The sequence below is a fragment of the Meles meles genome, chromosome 8 (genome assembly GCF_922984935.1).
Source record: "Meles meles chromosome 8, mMelMel3.1 paternal haplotype, whole genome shotgun sequence".
NCBI lineage: Eukaryota > Metazoa > Chordata > Mammalia > Carnivora > Mustelidae > Meles > Meles meles.
In genome coordinates, this window is record NC_060073.1 from 104857429 (window position 1) to 104876526 (window position 19098).

The 19098-nt window shown below is 51.0% G+C and overlaps 3 protein-coding genes across 7 annotated transcripts in view; 1 reads left to right on the forward strand and 2 right to left on the reverse strand.

Annotated features, from left to right (window-relative positions):
- The window catches only part of CBL (Cbl proto-oncogene), a 79335-nt gene extending 74375 nt beyond the window's left edge, over positions 1-4960 (reverse strand). Inside the window, exon 1 of the mRNA XM_046014905.1 lies at positions 4370-4960. Coding sequence (XP_045870861.1) covers positions 4370-4561 — 192 coding nt within the window. The 5' untranslated portion in view covers positions 4562-4960. The remainder of the gene's footprint in view (positions 1-4369) is intronic.
- Positions 4961-7363: 2403 nt separating this feature from the next.
- CCDC153 (coiled-coil domain containing 153) lies at positions 7364-14578 on the forward strand. Its single transcript, XM_046016641.1, has 7 exons — positions 7364-7708; positions 7834-10521; positions 10901-10966; positions 11361-11480; positions 12027-12119; positions 13278-13408; positions 13707-14578. The coding sequence occupies exons 2-7, from the start codon at positions 10419-10421 to the stop codon at positions 13833-13835; spliced, it is 642 nt and encodes a 213-aa protein (XP_045872597.1). The 5' UTR covers positions 7364-7708; positions 7834-10418; the 3' UTR covers positions 13836-14578.
- Positions 14579-14715: 137 nt separating this feature from the next.
- On the reverse strand, positions 14716-18762 carry PDZD3 (PDZ domain containing 3). 5 transcript variants are annotated; one of them, XM_046016635.1, is made up of 11 exons: positions 18707-18762; positions 18305-18332; positions 18047-18120; positions 17522-17730; positions 17060-17249; positions 16825-16961; positions 16376-16580; positions 15982-16178; positions 15662-15889; positions 15317-15517; positions 14716-15075 (listed from the first exon to the last, which is right to left on the reverse strand). In XM_046016635.1, exons 1-11 carry the CDS (start codon positions 18720-18722, stop codon positions 14971-14973), a joined length of 1590 nt encoding a protein of 529 aa, XP_045872591.1. In that variant the 5' UTR covers positions 18723-18762; the 3' UTR covers positions 14716-14970. The 5 variants fall into 5 exon arrangements, with proteins under 5 accessions (XP_045872591.1, XP_045872593.1, XP_045872590.1 ...); XM_046016637.1 differs by having other exon boundaries at positions 18047-18184; positions 18707-18757; XM_046016634.1 differs by having other exon boundaries at positions 18305-18335; positions 18707-18749.
- Positions 18763-19098: the final 336 nt, after the last annotated feature.

Here is a 19098-nt window from a genome sequence, read left to right on the forward strand (position 1 = left end):
ATGATATTAAATGCTATCCTAGTATCACTCAAGCGAACATCTACTTGGCTTGAGTGTGTGAATGGCGGAACATTAAGTGTGCGTGAAGATTGTTTTATACCTACACAGGTCACTTTCTGAATAAATGGCTTTTTGTTACTGAGGCTCTGCTGTATACCTCTGCTGTATACTGTATGGAGGGAATAACTAAGCCTCAGGTGATAGGTGATCCTGGATTCCAAGTCAGCCTCCAAACTCACTAAATTAAATTACCTAACTTCTCTGAGCCTAACTGTCTCCTTCTATAAAACACACGATACCACCAAAGGGCGACTGCAAAAAAATAAGTTTAATGTAATTAAAATGTATTCCCACCCCCACATCTTTTCTTTTCAGTTATTTCTTTGGAACATACAAAACAACTTAGTATATGTGCTGCCGAAGCAAGCACCATACAGAACAACTGAAATATTTACGAAGCACTTACTATTGAGTAAGCCTCATGACTGGATACTGCAGGAGGTTAGCAGACAGTAGTTGCTGTCCTCATGGAGTTTACAATCTTGTATGTACGCTATGTTTAAACTCAAGAGATCTCATATCTCTTTGTACATACTTACATGGTCCCTTATCACTATAATGTAATCTCCTGGAAGGTAATGTACACCTAGCACTATGCTTGGGACGTAGCATGCAGGAAGCTGAGAAGGGAAGGAGGAAGTAGTCCAATGAAATATACTAAATCACAAATTCTATTTAGTGCACCTTAATTCCAAAATATAGAAAGGTACTTTTGGGGGAGGGGGCAGATAGGACAAAGAGAAGATAGGTAGTAGAAGGAAGAATCACCTTTTGAAAATACTTTTTTAGGGGCGCCTGGGTGGCTCGGTGGCTAAAGCGTCTGCCTTCAGCTCAGGTCATGATCCCAGGGTCCTGGGATGGAGCCCCGCATCGCATCGGGCTCTCTGCTCAGCAGGGAGCCTGCTTCCCTTCCTCTCTCTGCCTGCCCTCTGTCTACTTGTAATCTCTGTCTGTCAAATAAATAAATCTTAAAAAAAAAAAAACTTTTAAAACTCATGACTTAAAAAGAAGCTTTTTTCTCCTTATAAATCATAAAGGAATTATAATTTTTTAAATATTTATTTATTTCAGAGAGCTGGGGGGAGGGATGGGGGGAAGGGAGAGAAAGAATCCTCAGGCTGACTGCCAACTAAGCCGGACATAGGGTTCAATCTCACGACCCAGAGATCATAACCTGAGCGGAAACCAAGAGTCAGATGCTTAACCGACTGAGCCACTCAGGTGTCCCATAAATTCTTTTATAAATTATATCCCATTAAAAAAAAAATCAACACATTCATGTTCTAGTGATATAAGCTAATTCAAAACAAAAACATAGTACAGACCTAAAATACAGCCAGCATGATGCTCTACTCCAGAGACGGGCAACCTACAATCTCCATCCTTCTTTTAAACCTGCAAACTAAGAATGGCTTTTACATTTTTAAAGAGTTATAAAACAATAGCAAAGAAAACAAGACTAAGTGGGTCCAGCAAAGCCTAAAACATTTACTGTCTGTCCCTCGACAGAAAGTTTGCCAACTCCTGCTCTACTTCCTAACAGAATTTTGAATCTCTCACCAAATTAAATACTTCAATACTTCCGAGCTGACACTTAAGGCAATTTATGGGATTTCTCTCTCCACTCCCCTGCCCACTTGGCTCTTACTAGCCACTTTCTTCACACACAAGTATTTACACAAATATTAATTACAAATACTAGGCTAGCACCAAAAAACCCCAGAGGCTGACCATGTCATTTGTTAAATAACAAGTGTTCTAGGACAAGCATTTTCCCAACAATGAGTTTAAGTTCCACAATGGATTAGCAAAATCGGGCCTATGTTGACCAGAACCCATGACTTAGGCCAACTTCTCCATCTGCACATATTCAGTACGGGAGGAGGGGAGGACACCAACAGTTCCCAGTGCAAAGTCAATAAATTGATTATTAATAGGCTGGAGTAACATTCACCTAGCTTCAATAACAAGGACAAAACAGGAAATAGAAGGGGGTCTTAGAACCAAATTCAGTAACTGTGTGGGACACTATGGATTTGAGAGTTAAGTTCTTTACCTCTTACATCATACCATACAAAGTCAAGGAGGGTTACTGACACATTTAAGACTCTAACAATAAAAAGGTGAAAAAAAGACCATTTCTGAAAGCATAGAAGAGACAGTTCGATCTAATGCTTATGAAAGTACCCAAAATCTGGAGAGCAGTATGAACCTATCAGACGAATACATCAGAAAGAACTAAGTTTTATTTCAACATGATTAGTGATATGTGATATGGGGCACAGAAGAGTACTAAAAATTACCTTCCAGGACAAGCAACACAAGAATAAAACATTCCTCTCCCAACACTAGAAATGAAAAGCTAGGCGCCCACTTTCCTTGAAACTATCAAAACCTGAGAAGCACTCAAAAATGGGCATTCTTCCCCATTAAACACTCTGCAGAAAAAAATCAAAAATCCATACACATACTTTAAGAAACAAAGGAATAAATCTTAAAGAAGGATCTTACTTGAACTACTTTACAGAGATTCAAAAGTCTGAGAAAAAGTTTGTCATTTTTAAGGAAAGGTCTCTAGTCAACAGTTTCGATATACCGCATACACACATTTTAAACAAGAAACTAAAAATACAAATTTTTTTCTATTCCAGGAGAAGCTTAGTCCTTAGCTATAAATCTCTAAAAAAAAAAAAAATGCAACCCTACAAACTTCAGATACTGAATACAATGGGTAATTTTTTAAAAAGTGTCAATGAATTCAAAGTTTCCTTTCCATGCCTAACTTTCTATAATGGTTTTATTATAACTTCTAATAATGAAATTAGCACTACACCACCAATATAATGAACATACAAATACTGGGATCATTCATTACAGTACCAAAGTATTTAACATTAGAAACACTAGGCCTGACAAAGTGGCTCAGGAACCACTATTATGCACTGCAGAAGTGTTAATTCACGCACTGGACTTATTAAGCATTCATATAGAACATTTGTATTTGCCAAGTGTTTCATAATCATTTTTATTAACTGTTTTACTCCAAAAGAATCCATGAAGAACTTACAGAAGAGGAACCTAAACCTAGAGAGGAACCAAAGAAAACCAAGTTTATTCTGGAGGAAATAACACCATTCTTTTACAATATGCCAGATACTCTTAATTACTTTTCATTAGCAATATGAAATTTTCAAGAAATAAGCTATGAATTAATGAATGTGAAAAATATTAAGGAAACACTGCACTGAATTCTCTGGAAATGCTTAAACACTCTGAAGTACTCTGGAACACTACAGCTCTTTACACGGACACAATGAAGAAGTAAAATTCTCCCAAACGGCAAACTTAATGGCCAAATATAAAAGCGGTATTTTTCACACTTGCTTTAAAAAAGGTAATCAAAGCTCACGGAACAAGCTTAAAGCCAGGTCCTGCAACAAGGAGTCAGGTCCACCACGAAAAAACTAGAACCCAGCTAAAAGCAGCGTGAGGAGCAAGTTCTGGAAGCAGGCAGAATCTGGAAGGAGGCTGAAGCTGCTGTTCAGCCCGCTCAGTGAATACATCTTTCCGAAGATAATGGTTCTAACCAGAACTTGTGGTTTAATCTCAGCACCAGCAATGGATCCCATCCAATGTTTTGGAGGATTGAAAACTTGCCCCAGCGCTAGATGTGGAGGAAAGTTCCTTCCCTGGCCCATTTAAACATCCCGAATTTCTTTTATCTTGGTGTTACATCTTAACGAGAGAAAACTGTGCGCGCGCCGCGAGCGCAGTTTGCCTGCGGAGTTGTCCTGACCCCAGGTCTCTCAGTCAGAGCCCATCAACGTTAATTCCCGAGTCCGAGCTCGACTCCTCATCCAGCTAACAGGCCCAGCCGGTACATCGCACACTCTTTTCTTTGCCCTCCCCCTCCTTCCTACCTCCTGGGGCCAATTTCGTGACCCACATCCCTAGACCCCGCAGAGCCCCAACATAACCCCCCCCCATTATACTTCCGCCCCGGTGGCTTCCCAGTTAACCTTCGCCCCAGCCCCCACCCCATCTTTGTCTCGTTACCCCAAATACAGCACCTCAACGTTCCCCACTCCCAACTGCAGCCCTTCCCCCAACGCCGACCCCCACACCCTCGCGGTCTCTTCCCCACCCCCACGTCCCCTACCCCTCGGCTGGGTCACCCCAGCTCCTCGCCTCCCCAGCCCCGCATGACCCGTCCCCTCCCCCCCAGCTTCCTCTGTCCCTTCCTTCCCCTCGCTCGGCCCCTCCGCCCACGCCCACCCCTGCTCCCGCGGGTCCCGGGCAGGCCTTTCACCTTGTCCATGAGCTTCCAGCACTTCTCCACCATCTTCTTGTCCACGGTGCCCGGCGGGTGGGGGCTGAGGTGGTGGTGGTGGTGGTGCGGCTGGAAGGCGTCCTTCATGAGCCCGATCAGGCCGCCCGAGCCCGAGCCCCCGGAGCCGCCGCCGCCCCCGGTCCCGGAGCTCTTTTTCACGTTACCGGCCATGGCCCGGGGAGGGTTGGGGGCCCAGTCGCGTCCGCCGGCTCCGCTCCGCTGCGAGCGAGGGAAAGAAGGAGGGCGTGAAGGAGGGGCCTCTCCCGGCCGCCGCCGCCGCCGCCGCCGCCGCCGCCACCGCCACCGCCGGCTGTCCCGGCCGAGGGAGGGGCGGCCGCTGGGAGGGGAGTGGGCGGCGACGGGAGCACGGGTCCGCGCGGGCGCGTCCCTTCCAAGAGCGTGAGCCCCGGGGCGGGAGGAGCGCGCGGAGCCGGGCGAAGCCGGCGGCCTGGTCCCGACTGGGTAGCGACGGCTCCTGCGCCACCCCCTCCCTAGTCACAGCTCCCGGAAAGCCGGGGCCAAGTTTCCGCGCCGCCTACCCCTCCCCTGCCCCCGGGGGCGGGCCCAGGCGGAACCTTTGCGCCTGCGCCCTCTGCTGGAGAAGCCGGGAAAGGAAGGGGGCGGGTCTGGCAGGAGTCTGCGCACTAGACAGAAGCCGAGCCCTCCATGTTCCTTGTGGGCTGTAAGCTTGGCACTTTGAGTGGGTTATGGGGACATTTAAATGAGGACAGGTAGCACTGGAAGGAACCTCAAGTCTTTCCCGCATACCTGACGGATGAGGAAATTGAGCTTAAAGTCATTTGCTTCTTCACACTGTTGGAGAAAAACAGAAGTTGTTTCCCCACTCCTTGGTGTTTTGAACTCATTAAGTCGGCACCAAGGACAAGAATGTGACAGGAATGTGACTGTTGCCGATATTCAAGCCTGATTACACCCCAGAAAGGCTTGAGACACTCAGGCCGCAAGCTCTTCTTCCAGGCCTTTTGACTTTCTTGAAAACAAAACACCTCCCCCTCTTTTGGCTTCTGAACACTAGTTCCTTTTTCTGGGAATTGAGTATGTACTTAAGATTCCCCAGCTCAGCGCAGTGGGCTCCACACATTGCGCGGCAGGTCAGCGTGGCCGGCACAGGCCTTGACCACAGATGCTGTAAGACGGGTGTTGAGCTCTGACCAGAGCAGTACTCGCTCCTCTTGTGGAACAGAAATGCAGTTCCCAGTCATTTCCACTTCTCTAATCTAGAAGTTCTGTTGGAAAAACTTTGAAAAAAAAAAAGGGAACTTTCTTCCTAAAGAAGGAAGTGCCCTGCCCTAATTTGCTAATTCTCAGCCTACTCTTTGGGAACTTGCAGGCTCTAGTGTGTCTGTAAGTACTCAGTTCCGTCTTAGATCCCCCACCTGGGTCTTCCACAAAGCCGTTGACTGATAAGGGAATTAACTTTAACGTGTGATCCTGTCACAGTTGGGGAAAATCTCTCCAAACTCAAGCACCCATCAGCCAGATATCCTTGCTTTGCAATTCAATGCCCTTTACCTAAGATTGATTACTGAGTCAACGTTACAGGGCGCCTGGGTGGCTCAGTGTGTTAAAGCCTCTGCCTTCTGCTCAGGTCATGATTCTAGGGTCCTGGGATCCCAGGGTCCTAGGATCAAGACCCGCATCGGGCTCTCTGCTCAGCAGGGAGCCTGCTTCCCTTCCTCTCTGTCTGCCTGTCTCTCTGCCTACCTGTGATCTCTGCCTGTCAAATAAATAAAATCTTAAAAAAAAAGGAGTCAACATTATTTCCTATTAGTAGAGTTTCTTTTAATCAGTTCCTACTGAGAGAGAGAAAAAATCTCCCAAGGGAAAAATCTAGGCAAGCCTCTTAGATAATTGTCAAAACTTCCCATCTACCACCCTGGTTGCAGGCCCTCCCTTTCTCTCCCCTGATCTGTTTATTAAAACATTTTCCTCACTGGTTTCCCTGCCATCTCCAATCCATTCTGCCACCAGACCAGTCTTCCTGACATATAGTTCTGATGGCATCGGAAAAAAAACTTCAAGCATTCCTGATTGTCTCCTGGATGAAGTTAACAGTCATGATCTAACTCCAAACTACCTTGCAGAATTCCAGTATGTATATCCTATGCTGGGTGAGTCACCAAGTCACAAAATACCACAATTCTTTCTTTTTTCACCATGGCTGAGTGTTCCCTCTGCCTAAAGTGTGCTACTGAAGGGGCACCTGGGCGCCTGTGTGCCTCGGTGGGTTGGGCCTCTGCCTTCTGCTTGGCTCATGATCCCAGTGTCCTGGGATCTCTCCTCGGCAGGGAGCCTAATCCCCTCTCCCTCTGCCTGCCTCTCGGCCTACTTGTGATCTCTCTCTGTCAAATAAATAAATAAAATCTTAAAAAAAAAAAAAAGTGTGCTACTGAAGTCCTATCCATTCTTCAGAACTCAGCTCAAATATTTTCTTTCTCACCAGACATTCCAGCTAGAAATATCCTTTCCTCTTCTAAATTTCCATAACCCTGTAGTCTCACAGATGCCTCATATTAATTTATGCTATGCTGTCTGGTAGACTTTAGTCTTCCACAGTACCTAACACAGTATAAGTACACAGGGTATTTTCCCCCTCTTCATCGAATGCTAGATTTAATGGAATACAGGCAAGAAATTAACCCCTGGACCTATATGGGTTCCGCTGGGTCATCTACACATCTCTGGCTTCCTTTAAGGCTTCCAATTTTTATTATTTCAGTACCACCTGGATAGAATGTAATGGTATAATTTGTACTTTATTTCTGCTTGCAGGAGCCATATTTCTGGGGGCACCTGGGAGCCTGTGACTCTCAATTTCATCTCAGGTCATGAGGTCAAGCCCTGCATCAGGCTTATACTGGGTGCAGAGACTGCTTAAGAGTCTCTCTCTCTCTCTCTCTGCTCCCCCCCCCAAGAAGAAGGAAAAACAGAAGCCATAATTTGGGGGTTTTTTTAATGATTTATTTATTAGAGAGACAGAGAGCGCGTGCAGGACACATGCAAACGGGGGAAGGGGTGCAGAGAATCTCAACAGATTGGGCGCTGTGCAGAGCCTGAGGGTTGGGGTGGGGGTGGGGGCCTCTATCTCAAGACCCTGAGATCAGGACCTGAAGCAAAATCAAGAGTCAGGTGCTTAACTGACTATGCCACTATGCCCTACAAAAGAGAAAAAGCCATATTTCCTTGAATATACAAATGACCTATCTCTCACATTTGAATAAACCAGAGAGAGTGATGGTTCTCTCCTCTGTGTCTCTTTGAAACCCCTGGATGGGATGCTATCCAAAGGAAGACAGAGTTCCGTGGGGATGATCTTACCTATTTTTCACTTCTAAGCTGAAGTTAATGAAAAAAGAAGGAAAGAATGACCTTCCCCCCGGCCCCACAAACCCCTGGATGGGATGCTATCCAAAGGAAGACAGAGTTCCGTGGGGATGATCTTACCTATTTTTCACTTCTAAGCTGAAGTTAATGAAAAAAGAAGGAAAGAATGACCTTCCCCCCGGCCCCACAATTTTACTTGGCATGTTTTCAACATATACTGAAGATGGGATTGGATTGTTGATCACAGTGTCATTTGCATTCTTGGCTTATTCGAGAGCCGGCTCGGTTTGTATCATCACATCATGTGACATGGGGCACTTTCTTACTCCATTTCACCTTCACCCAAACCACATCCTCATTCTGCACCCGAAAGTCAGTTGACTGAACATATTTGAAAAGTAAATGCTCTTCTGAGGCATGATATGTTGTTTGTTTTCTGTAAGCCCTGTCCTCAAAATGTTGGCCCATGCATCAGCGTAATGCAGAGATTACTCATTCCCTGGAAAATGACCCCAAACAGGCTTCTAGATGAGGAGAAGTACTGGGGCAGGAATCTCTATTGCATTTCTGTGCAAGGGGGAAGGGTTCAGGGGAGGAGGGGCAGAGAGTAAATGAAAAACATACTTTAAGATGAGAAGAAAAGTATTCTCCAGATCTGGGAATTGTGCACAGAGTTATCTGACCCTGGGGTACAGGAACTATAAGCCCCAGGAAAGGCAAGACTAGTTCTTCTCTTTAGGCTGTAAAATATCTGAAGAATCAGAGAAGTACCCTGCAGCCACCAAGGTGACAGACAAATAAACACGAATCAGCCGCCACCTGAATCTGTCCACTCCCCAGAGAAAGGCTTTTTTTTTTTTTAATTTATTTGACAGAGAGATCACAAGTAGGCAGAGCAGCAGGCAGAGGGGAGAGGGGGAAGCAGGCTCCCTGCTGAGCAGAGAGCCCAATGCAGGTCTCTATCCCAGGACCCTGGGATCATGACCTGAGCCAAAGGCAGAGGCTCAACCCACTGAGCCACCCAGGCGCCGAGGAAGGCTTTTTAAATCCCAGATCTCAAAGCGTTTCTTCAGATCTGCTCCTGACAGCAGGCAATAGACCAAAAGTGTTGACAGGGAGAGAGAGAGAGAGAAAGTATCTAAAGGGTCTGCAGGTTCCTTGACCCACAAGAGGAAAATCCTGACGTTTCTGCCATTTTCATTCTAGCCAGTACGGTGCCCAGAGATCCAGGTGGCAGACAGATGACAAGGCCGGAGTAGCACAGAGCTGGAAGGAGGGTGGGGATAAGGACAAGTCACCCATCATATTCCCTTCCCTGAATTTGTTTTTCCAACCACTCATGACCCCAGCAAGTTGCTAGGAAGTAGCCCAAGAGGGAGGCTCCCCAGACATGGCCCAAGAATTTAAGTAGAAAAATTTAGGAGACGTCAGAAGTCAAGCAAGTCCACTAGAGGGAGCCCCGACCAACTCAGGACTGAGGGGAGCCTGGCAAAGTAGCTTCACAGCAACCGACTGAGAATCAGCCACATTAGGGGACAGGGGAAGCAAGGCAATAAATTAAGTCCCCACAAGGGAAGATAGCCCTGTGAATACCCAGTTAAAATCCGGTCCTGTCAGGATTTACAGAATCAAAGACTTAAAGACCAGGAAACTGAGGTTGAACAAAATTAAAGAGCTTGTCAGAGTTTACACAACCGGAAGGCGGACTAGAACTCATGGCTCTTGTCTCTAACCAATATCCTTTCTTCTACATTTGCCTCCTTCTATGTTAGCACCCTGGAGTCCATGGGTCTACCTCTCCTCTGTGTTGCCTTTCTCTGAAGTGAGAAACTGCCTCAGCTACCTTCTGCACTTCTTTCCCTCATACACTGCCGAACGCCTTCCCAAAGCCTAATAATGCCATTGTGCTCCCTCATGAGCCCTGAGGATATCAATCACCTAGAATGGCTACTGTCAGCCCTTTTCCTCTGTATCAGCACAACAGCATCCTGTCAGATGGGAAAATCTGTCATTTGTACATCTCGGAACTTCAGGCACTGCTATGTGAAAATAAAGCATAGTTAACTGGTTCCAAAGCTCTCTCTCCTCCAAATACATTTAGGATTTAGGGATAAGAAGAGAAGCAACCCTCCAGAACCTTCCTATTTTAAGCTTTGTGCTAGGCACATTCCACCTGCCTATGAGCTCCATGTTTCCCAGTTACCTGGACAACATTTGGTCTCCAGAAACCCAACCGTGCAGTTCTCAGTCCTGCCCTCAAAGGAAATTTGCCACCCTGGATTGGTTCCCAGAACCCAGGCTCCTCCTCAGGCTCTGAGCTGGTTGGGCCTTTTCTCTGCCCCTCCCATGAGTGGGTCACCCCACAGGGAGACACAGCAGAGGCCAGAGAGGATCCTACAGGTAAGAAGAGGCAGGGTAAGGATGATGGGAAGAGGAAAGGGACAAGTACTGAGATTTATTTTCTCCAAAAGACGATTGAGAGGAATGAGTTCTGCCCATAGAACCTGACTGATAGAAAGAAACAGCTCCACCCTCCCCACATCCCAGCCTTGCCTAAGGTTCCAAGGAGTCCAAGCATGGAAGCTTCTGGAAAGTATGAGAGACAGACTTGGAACTCTAACTTTCCTAGGACTCCTGGTTCAGTCCAGGGGTCAGGAAAGGAGCCCCATGCCCAGGCTTAAATATGAGTCCTCTCCCTCCCCAGGACAGCAAGGAGATGCCACCCAAAACCAAAGGAAAAGGGAAGAAAACTGGGGCACAGAAGAAGAAAGAGAATGCGGGTGCTGGTGAGTCAGGGTGGCTGGAGGTGAGTGCCTCCTGCTTCTCCATGCTCTGGCTTGGAGACCAAGCAGAGGTGCTCCAGAGAGAAGGCAGTCTGCATGGTCCCCAGGTTCCATGGAGCTGGGAAATTGGGGAAATCAGCACACACCCGCTCTGCGGTGCCCTTCTGGCTCTGTGCCTTCCTTAATTTATTCATCACCCATATTCCAAGTACCTACTCTGTGCTGGGCAGCCAGGACACAGGGGTGAACTCGGTAGCCTCTACTCTCAGAGATCCCTCATTTAGAGGCCCTCAGAGCTGCAGGAAGTCCAAAGTGTAGGCTGAGGATGGGGAGGAAGGCTGAGATCATGATAAGCTGAGACTTTGCCAACTTGCCAGGGCAGATGTGGAGGCCAAGTCCGCACACTGGCGGGCAGTGATGGAGAAGGAGCTGCTCCAAGACCACCTGGGTAAGAAGGGTAGAGGCTCTGGGACACCAGAGGTGGGGCAATGGGGCAGTTTGCATCCTGGAGGCTTGGATTATTGGAACTGTGGCAGGAGGCTAAGCTGATCTCTCCCCTGTGCCCCAGTGGAGAAAGACTTGACATTGCGAGGAGGGGTGGGCAGTGAGGGTGGGTGAGGATAGCTATTTTTCATAAGCAGGACATGGAGTTTTGCCTTCTTAGCAATGAAGAGCTCATGGGATTCTAGGGGGAAAAACCAACAAACCAACCAACCAACCAACCAACCAACCAACCCACCCAGAAAGAGAATGAGAGGCTGGGAATCTGCCACCAGGTTCCCAGAGGTGGGAGGAGTCTATCAAGCCCTTGGGGCCTGATTCTCTGGGACTTTTCTTCGCAGCTCTGCGGAGGGATGAGGCCCGCAGGGCTAAAGCTTCTGAAGAGCAGCTGAGGCAGAGGCTGCAGGTGCTGGAGGCTGAGTTGGAGGAGGCCCGAAGTGAGGGCAAGGCCGTCTATGCAGGTGTGTGATTGGCCAGGCAGGTAGGCGGGAGACAGGGGCCTGGAAGAGGACAACCAAGAGGGCCAGAGGATGCAGGAAGGGAACCGAGGAGGACTTCCATCTACCACGCCTAGCCCCAACCTTCCAGCTCAGCATGGATCAGGCACAGGGCCTGAAAGAACCAAAGGAAGGCCTCCGGGATGCTGGGCAGGAACCTTCCAGGATGCCCAGTGCCACGTGCTTTATGGATTACAGAAAGCACCTCTTGTAATGTGGAATACAAAAACTTACATGCCTTGTCATGGTGCCATGGGAGTAAGTGGGGAGAAGGGCTAGAATCCAGGTCCGGAGCTGGACCAGGTCGGGGAGGGGGAAAGAGGTGTGGTTTCCCAGCTCTGCCCCAGGTGTTCCAGTTCTGCCAGCTTCTTAAAATCACAGAAACTGAGAAGGCCTTTATGTTCCTGTCCCACTGGGCCAAGCAGGCCCTTCCCCACCCACAGCTTCCTTTCCCCTCTCCACTACTCCATCCACACCTGGGTCCCTGGTCACTCTCTGCCCCCACCACAGAAATGAGTCGTCAGTGCCGGGCCCTGCAGAAGGAAATGGAGACCCACAGCAGGCAGCTGGAGGAGGAAGTGACGGGCCTTCGGGAACAGCTGGGTAGGCTTCCCCACCCCCTACGCCCTTTCTCTCCTAGGGGCACTAACAAGGTCCAGCCTGCAGGGGGGAACTAAAGATGGTCTTTCTCTAGAAGACTGCGTGCTGTCTAGGCTCTTGGACCATTTTCCCCACTGACTCTTCCACCATGGAGGACTGGAGCAGAGGGTTCAAGATGACAAAAATCTCTAAGCTGTAACTAAAGCAGACCTGGGTCTCTGATCTCATCTCCTTCTCTCCATGGATCTCTCCAAATCTCGGTCATTCTCCCCACCCCTGCCTTATCTGTCATGAGCGAAACATATTCCCTCTTCGCTGACTTTTTACAATGAAACTAAAGAAAGATATTTGACTTATTTACTTCCCTATCTTCAATGCCAAGTGCATGCCAAGTCCTACATAATTATTGCTAAATAAAAGAATAAACCTTCCAGGTAAACAAAAATGTAAAGAACAGTAAGGTTTTCTTTTCTTTCTTGGTTACAAGATAGAGTTGAACTCTCTTGGCATGGCACATAAGATATTTCATAATTGTGGTCTCAGAGTTTTCTTAACCTAAAATAGCCTCAGTTTCTTTCTTAGTAGGTGCCACGCCCAATGTGGGGCTTGAACTCATGACCCTGAGATCGAGTGGCAGGCAGTATGGACTAAGTCAGTCAGGCTCCCCTAAAATGGCCTCAGTTTAGCTACAGATACCCAAGAGTTGCTTCTCTGCCATGCAGACCCTGCATTTCTTTCTTCATCCTTGCCTTATCTCAAATTTAAAATCAATCAGCATTTAGGGAGCACCTCCTGTGTACACGAGGTATTTTCCCCCACATTCTCGCATTTAACTCACAGTAAGCCGGTAAGGTTTGTATCAGTCTGTCTTTAAAGATGAAAAAACTGAGTCTGAGAGAGGCATGCCTGAGCTTACACAGGTATGAAGTAAGTGACAACCAGACCTTGGACCCACATCCCTTGTCCCAAGTCCACTAATTTCTCAGCTGTACCTTAATGGTGTACGTCAGCTCTTTATACAGACTGTGGGAAAACTGATGATCCTGGGGGAAGGCTGGAACGATCCCATTTAAGATCTGCTTTTTAGGCACCTTTGGGGACTCTGTTCACAGGGAGAGTGTCACTATGCGGTCCCCTTCATCCTTCTGCCCTGCCCCGCAGAGACGTGCCAGAAGGAGGCCAAGGCTGCAGGGCAAGAGGCTGCGCAGGCCCTGGGAGAGCGGGACCAGACTCTGGCTCAGCTTCGGGCCCACGTGGCAGACATGGAGGCCAAGTATGAGGAAATCTTACAGGTAAGCACCATTGGAAGCCCCACCCCTAGTACCTAGCGCTCCCCGATCCTCCCACTCAGACCCAAACTAGTTCATGCTGCCATCGATATCAATGGTAGACCGGGGGGAAGGAGAAGCAGCATCCCCACAAGGAATCCTGCTCTGTCTTGAGGGCAGACTGCCAGGGGAATACAACCACGCCTACTTCCTAAGAGTAAGAACTTGAAGAAGACCCTGGTGAGGAAAGCTTACAGACCAGCCTGGGGCACCGCTCACTCTACCCTCTCCTTTCCTGGGGCCTCAAACTTGGTGTCTGCAGGGCAGCCTGGACCGACTCTTGGCCAAGCTGAGGGTCGTTAAGCCTCAGTGGGACGGGGCTGTGCTGAGACTTCACGCCAAGTACAAGGAACAGCTCCGCCAGTTTGGACTCAACCCCCTGGATCTTTGAAGCCATAAGCCGCTAGTCTCTGGGACTCTTGGAGGCTCCAGCAATAAAGCTATCTTGATGTAGAACTCAACAGAACTGTGGTCTGTGGCTTTTTGGCAGATATGAGTGTCTCCTTCGGGGGCACCTTGGTTCTGGGCTGGCCCTTTGCCCTGGAGACTGAAAGAGAGGAGAGAAATTTGACAAACTCTCTAACAGCTCTGCGGACACCAGCTGGGTATCTTACGATTTAATTCCATTCTGGCACTACCGATGTGAAAAGAGCATCCGATCCCACAGGCCTCGGGCTCAGTCCCACAAGACTGTCCCCACCTGAAATGCCTGTGTCAAGTCCAGCTCGTCTCCTGTGCTTCTGACCCACTGGTGGAAAAACAGAGGTTCCCCCGACCCCCTCCTCAGGTTCCATCATCTGCTAGCGTGACTCACGGAACCCAGAGAAACGGTTTACTCACTAGCTTCCAAGTTTATTATGAAGGACACAACTCAGGAAGAGCCAGGTGGCAGGTCTGCTGGGGGCAAGGCACGAGCATGGAAGCCTGTGTCCTCTTTGGGGGCGCCGCCCTCCCAGCATCTCTTTGTGGTTCCATCTTTTTGGTTTTTCATGGAGGCTTTATTTACTATGGAGTCATGGTCCATGGTCCATGATTCATTCCACCTCCAGCTCCTCCCCTCTCCCAGGAGGCCCTACGTGGGGGTGGGGTAGGCTGAAAGTTCCAGCCATCTAATCACGTGGTTGGTTTCCCTGGCAACCAGCCCCCCATTCCTAGGTGTTTTCCAAAAGTCACTTCCTTAACAAAGTTAGGTTTGGTTGAAAAGGACTTGTTATGAGTAAAAGAAGATCACTCTTACTCCTTGGGAAATTCCAAGGGCTTTAGGAGCTCTGTGCCGGGAAAGAGTAGAATTTATTATAAATCCCACCCCTTGTTTCAGGCAGCACTTCATCTGCGGGACACAACTCCCAAAGCTCCCATAGGACTTCCTGTGCAACCAGAGGGCAGACCGCCACCTAGTGGGGCTGGCTAAGGCCTCTGGCCACACCTTCTTCTGGGAGGTGGGCCCAAGGGAAGGGAGGGAGACCCAGGGCAATCCGGTGATTGGAGGTGCCCAGAGCTGTCACTTCTGGCTTAAAGAGAGCTTCTCAGCTCCTACCATCACAAGCAGGAGGATGAAGACAGGAAGGCCACTGAGCAGGTCTGTGCCAAGCAGGAGAGGACGATAACGGCTCTGACACTGGAACCCAGTCCTGAGCAGAGAGAGGAGAGAGAAGGTCATTCAAGGGTGAGAAGAGTAAACATTTTCCCTGCGCCCACCTGCCCTGCGATGCCCAGGAATGGCAGCGAGTTCCATGGGTCCTTCTGTCCCCACCTATCATGGCCTAACATCCCAACCTGCATGTGCCACACTGCTTCACCCTGTGGTTCCCTTCTCTGACTCCCTCTATCCTTCTCTGGCTGCCTGCAGTCCATCCGTCTCTTCTACCTTACCTCTCCAAACCCAGGGGGATTGCGGGCTTCTGAGCCCTGGCAAGACCTCGCTGCCAGCTTCAGGTGGAGCGGTGGCTCAGCTACAGCCAGCTGCTGAAGCTTCTCCAGGTCATCCTCTCCACCCATGGGACACCCGTTCACCTCCAGAATCACGTCTCCCATTTGCAGCCCTGCCTGGGCAGCTGAGCCTCCTAGGGTCACCTGGTGGCAAAGAGAGAGGTCACAGAACATGGGATACCACGGAAAAGTTGCTGGATTGTTCTAAGACCTCGGGAGGCAAGCAGATGAAGGCTCATCAGGAGGCAAATGATTGGAAAGATCCAAGGTCCATGGGGCATAAGTCACCTGGGAGATGAAGATTCGAGGCTCACTGGCCACACAGCTAAGTCGGAAGCCATAGCCACCGCCGGGCGCAGGGTATAAGGAGCACTGGCGGGAGCCGTCTGGGACAAGAGGCACGGCTGTATCTTCAACTGGTAGGTCCTTGGTTTCAACCAGAGAGGCCGAGCAGGTTTCCTGCGGGGAGGCAGGAGCCTCTGTGCTCTCCAAGAAGAGAAGTGGGGACAAGCGAACCTGGAAGGAGGCGGACAGACCTATAGCCTCTCCCTCTGCCTGAGCCCTGCTCCATTCCTGCCCACACTCCAGCCCCTGCCCCGCACTCGCACCATGCTGAAGAAGCGGTCAGCTTTAGGGTCGACAACAGTGAGGGAGACACAGGAGCCCTGCGCCCGGATCCTGGCCACCGTCTCCTCATGGCCCAGCCCCTCCACACTTTCCCCAGCCACAGCCACCAGCCGGTCCCCAGCCTGCATCCCGGCTTTCTCAGCTGGCAGTCCTGGGTCCACCTCCCACAGGAACTGTCCTGGGACATAAACATCCTCATTGTTCCTCCCCCAACCCCAGCACCAGCCCAGGCCACTGTGGGCACACAGAGGAACAGAGCCAGGGGGTACACAGGAGGAGGAGCGCTGAGGCTCAGGGCTGGGGTTTTCTGTGCACCAGGTGCATGCCCACCCCCGAGCCACACCTTCCCGACCCATCTCTGGGGCTCCCACTCACCGGAGCGACCATCAAGACCTTTCTCCTCACGAAGCAGGAAGCCAAAGCCCTGGGGCCCTTTCTTTAGGTGCAGACAGCGAGGCCTGGTGGGCAGTGCCCAGCCCTCTGCCAGGGGTGCAGCCAGGGGCATTCCCAGCTGGCGACACTGTTCCTCCACCTCTGGCCCTGCCACCAGCAGGGTCACTTGGTCTCCACTCTGCCAAAGCTGTGGGGACCCAGTGGGGCATCAGCATCAAGCACCTGGGTGGGGAGGGCAGAGGCAGGCACTCCTCACAGCCCCAGGAGGGAGGCAGCAAGGTGGGGGAGAGCAGAGCCTAGGACCAACTGTCAAGGGAAGGATGGCAGGAGGTAGAAGGTCAAGTTCAGATGAGGTGCAGGGGGAGGAATCCGCTGCCTGAGGCAAGGCCCTGCGGCCCAGGTGGGTGAGGATGAACGGGAAACAGCCATACCTTCCTGCTGAGCTGGTGATAAGTGAACTTCTCCACGCTGACCCCGTTCACTTCCAGCAGCCGGGCCCCAGGGGGCACCCCTGCCCGCTCGGCTGCCCCTCCAGTACTCAGCACCAGCCAGAAAGGACCCTGATGGCCTGCAAGCCAAAAAAAAAAAGCAAGGTTCGGTCTGCTGTCTGCCCAGAACAGGGCTGAGTTCCCCCTCCTGACCTCCCTCCCGAGCCCCTAAGCTCACTGTAGGAGACACTGAAGCCAAAACCACCCTCGTCTTTCACTACGTGGCACAGTCGGGGCCGGACCCCAGGGCCGAGAGGAGGACAGAGGTGGGCGCTGTCCCCCTGCTGAGCTCGAGCTACGTCATGCACGTGCTGCGCCAAGACCGTCAGCAGTACGCGGGGCCCGCTGGCCCGGATGCAGCAAACCACCTAAACCAAGGGGGCGTGGCATGAGGTGGGGCCCGCCCCTCCTGCCAACGCCCCCTCCCCAGAGCCTTCATTTTACTTCCCCCGACCCAGCTGTGTGGACACCTTCACTCAACCATCCCCACCTGAACGGCCCCGATCCCGGGAGGCGGGGGAGACAGAGGCTTGGGTACTGCCCGCCTATAACCAGGGAGGGGGCCCCCTGGCTCCTCTCTCCCCGAGGTGCTGCGGAGCGTCCTTCGATTCCACAGGGAGTCCCCCCGGCCCAACCTCACCACAGCGTAGTCTTCACATTCCACGACTCGGTCATTCACCCTCAGGATCCGGTCCCCTTCCCGAAGGCCCTGGTACTGGGCAGAGGTGCCTGGGTCCACCCTGCACACCACAGGCCCAGCCCTGCCCAGCTCCTGCAGGTGGAAGCCAAAACTCCCGCCTTCCTCTTTGCTCAGCAGACAGAATCGAGGCCGCAGCAGGCACTGGCGATCTGGTGGGGGCGGGGAGGGGGGAGGGGATACGGCCCAAGTACAGGTCACCTTGACCTGGCTCACACTGCCCTTGTGATAGGGCACTGGGTAGGCTTCTACCCAGTTAGGTGTTGGACAGTGCGGCTAAATACCCTGTGGGCAGAGCGGTTTGGGCAGAAGAAAGCAGCCAACCCCCTCCTCCCTCCACACAGTCACTCCCCACCAAGGCTGTTATCAGAGGGAGGCAGAGTGGAGTGGTTGCCAAGGAGATGGAAGGCCGTGAGGAGCTGGGTATCTCTGGGGAAAGGGAAGGGTTGCCCAGGGCAAGGGGGTTACCGGAGGGGTCGAAGTCTTCAGCCAGAGAGAGGACAGGATTATCAATGCCCCACTTTGGGTTAAACTCAAACTTCCTGCAAGGGGGCGAGGGATGCAGGTAGGAGCGAGCTGATGACATCTGGACTCTGGTCCCAGCCTCTACTTGAGGGGCGAATGGCAGCTGAAGAGCCTCCCCACCTTGGAGTCCCTCTGCTCCCGGCCCCAACCCTTCCCAGCACCGCACGGCCCCAACCCTTCCCAGCACCGCACGGCACTTACCGAGTTAACGAGGCTGTGTCCCAAAGACCTGCTGTGCAAAGAAGGGATGAGGGGAGGAGGGCTGCATTCTCTCCCTACCCGGACTCCTCTTCCAGGGTCATTAACTAAAGCGACTCAGGGGAACCCCCACACTCAGGGCTTGCCCCCTCCATTCTGCTCCAGAAAAATCTTCCCTCCCTCTCCCTTCCCTTCTCCTCCTAGTCCCTGGCACAGAAATCTGAACATAGCAGGACAGGGCGTGGACCAGGAAGGCAGACCTCTCCACTCACCTCTTCTCTCCTAACTTGGGTCTATTTACCTTAGGTCTCCAAGTCACAACATCAAGTACACTCTGGTCCCCGAAGCCTCTACCTCTCTCACTGCCCTAAAGCCCCCACCGGAGGATTTCTCCTGGCCTCCTACCTGTAGCTGCCTCCATAGTTGGACCAGCGACCCAGAGCTCAGGGTAGGGACAAGGTTCATCAAAACCAGCTGACCCTCCCACCAACCCTGCCACGTCCCGCCTCCTTAAAGACACTGCCTTAGAAGCAGCAGGGTAATGGTTAACGGGAGGACAGTCTTATCCTCTGGGGAAGTATGTGTGTTCCTCCTGCCCCCATTCCTGGGCCCTAGACTTCCTCCGGAGACTCTGCTGCTGTCCCAGCTTCTGCTCTGGGCAGACAAAGGCAGAGAGCTTGCTGGTCACTGTAATTCCGAGCCTGGGATAAGTATGTTGGAAAAGGTGATAGGGGTCCTAAGGCTCAGCATGGCCTTCCCCACCCCCCAGGATCTTGTTCATGCCCCCCACCCCCCGC

Bases quoted from the DNA above. Each gene is read 5' to 3' on its own strand.
- CCDC153 (XM_046016641.1), top strand. From the start codon at position 10,419: ATGAGTCCTCTCCCTCCCCAGGACAGCAAGGAGATGCCACCCAAAACC. The intron at 11,481-12,026 runs GTGTGTGATTGG...CCCCCACCACAG, and splicing joins GGGCAAGGCCGTCTATGCAG to AAATGAGTCGTCAGTGCCGG. The intron at 13,409-13,706 runs GTAAGCACCATT...TGGTGTCTGCAG, and splicing joins AGTATGAGGAAATCTTACAG to GGCAGCCTGGACCGACTCTT.
- PDZD3 (XM_046016634.1), bottom strand. The intron at 17,731-18,046 runs GTAACCCCCTTG...CGCCCCCACCAG, and splicing joins TGAAGACTTCGACCCCTCCG to ATCGCCAGTGCCTGCTGCGG. The intron at 16,962-17,059 runs GTGAGCTTAGGG...TTTGGCTTGCAG, and splicing joins TGGCTTCAGTGTCTCCTACA to GCCATCAGGGTCCTTTCTGG.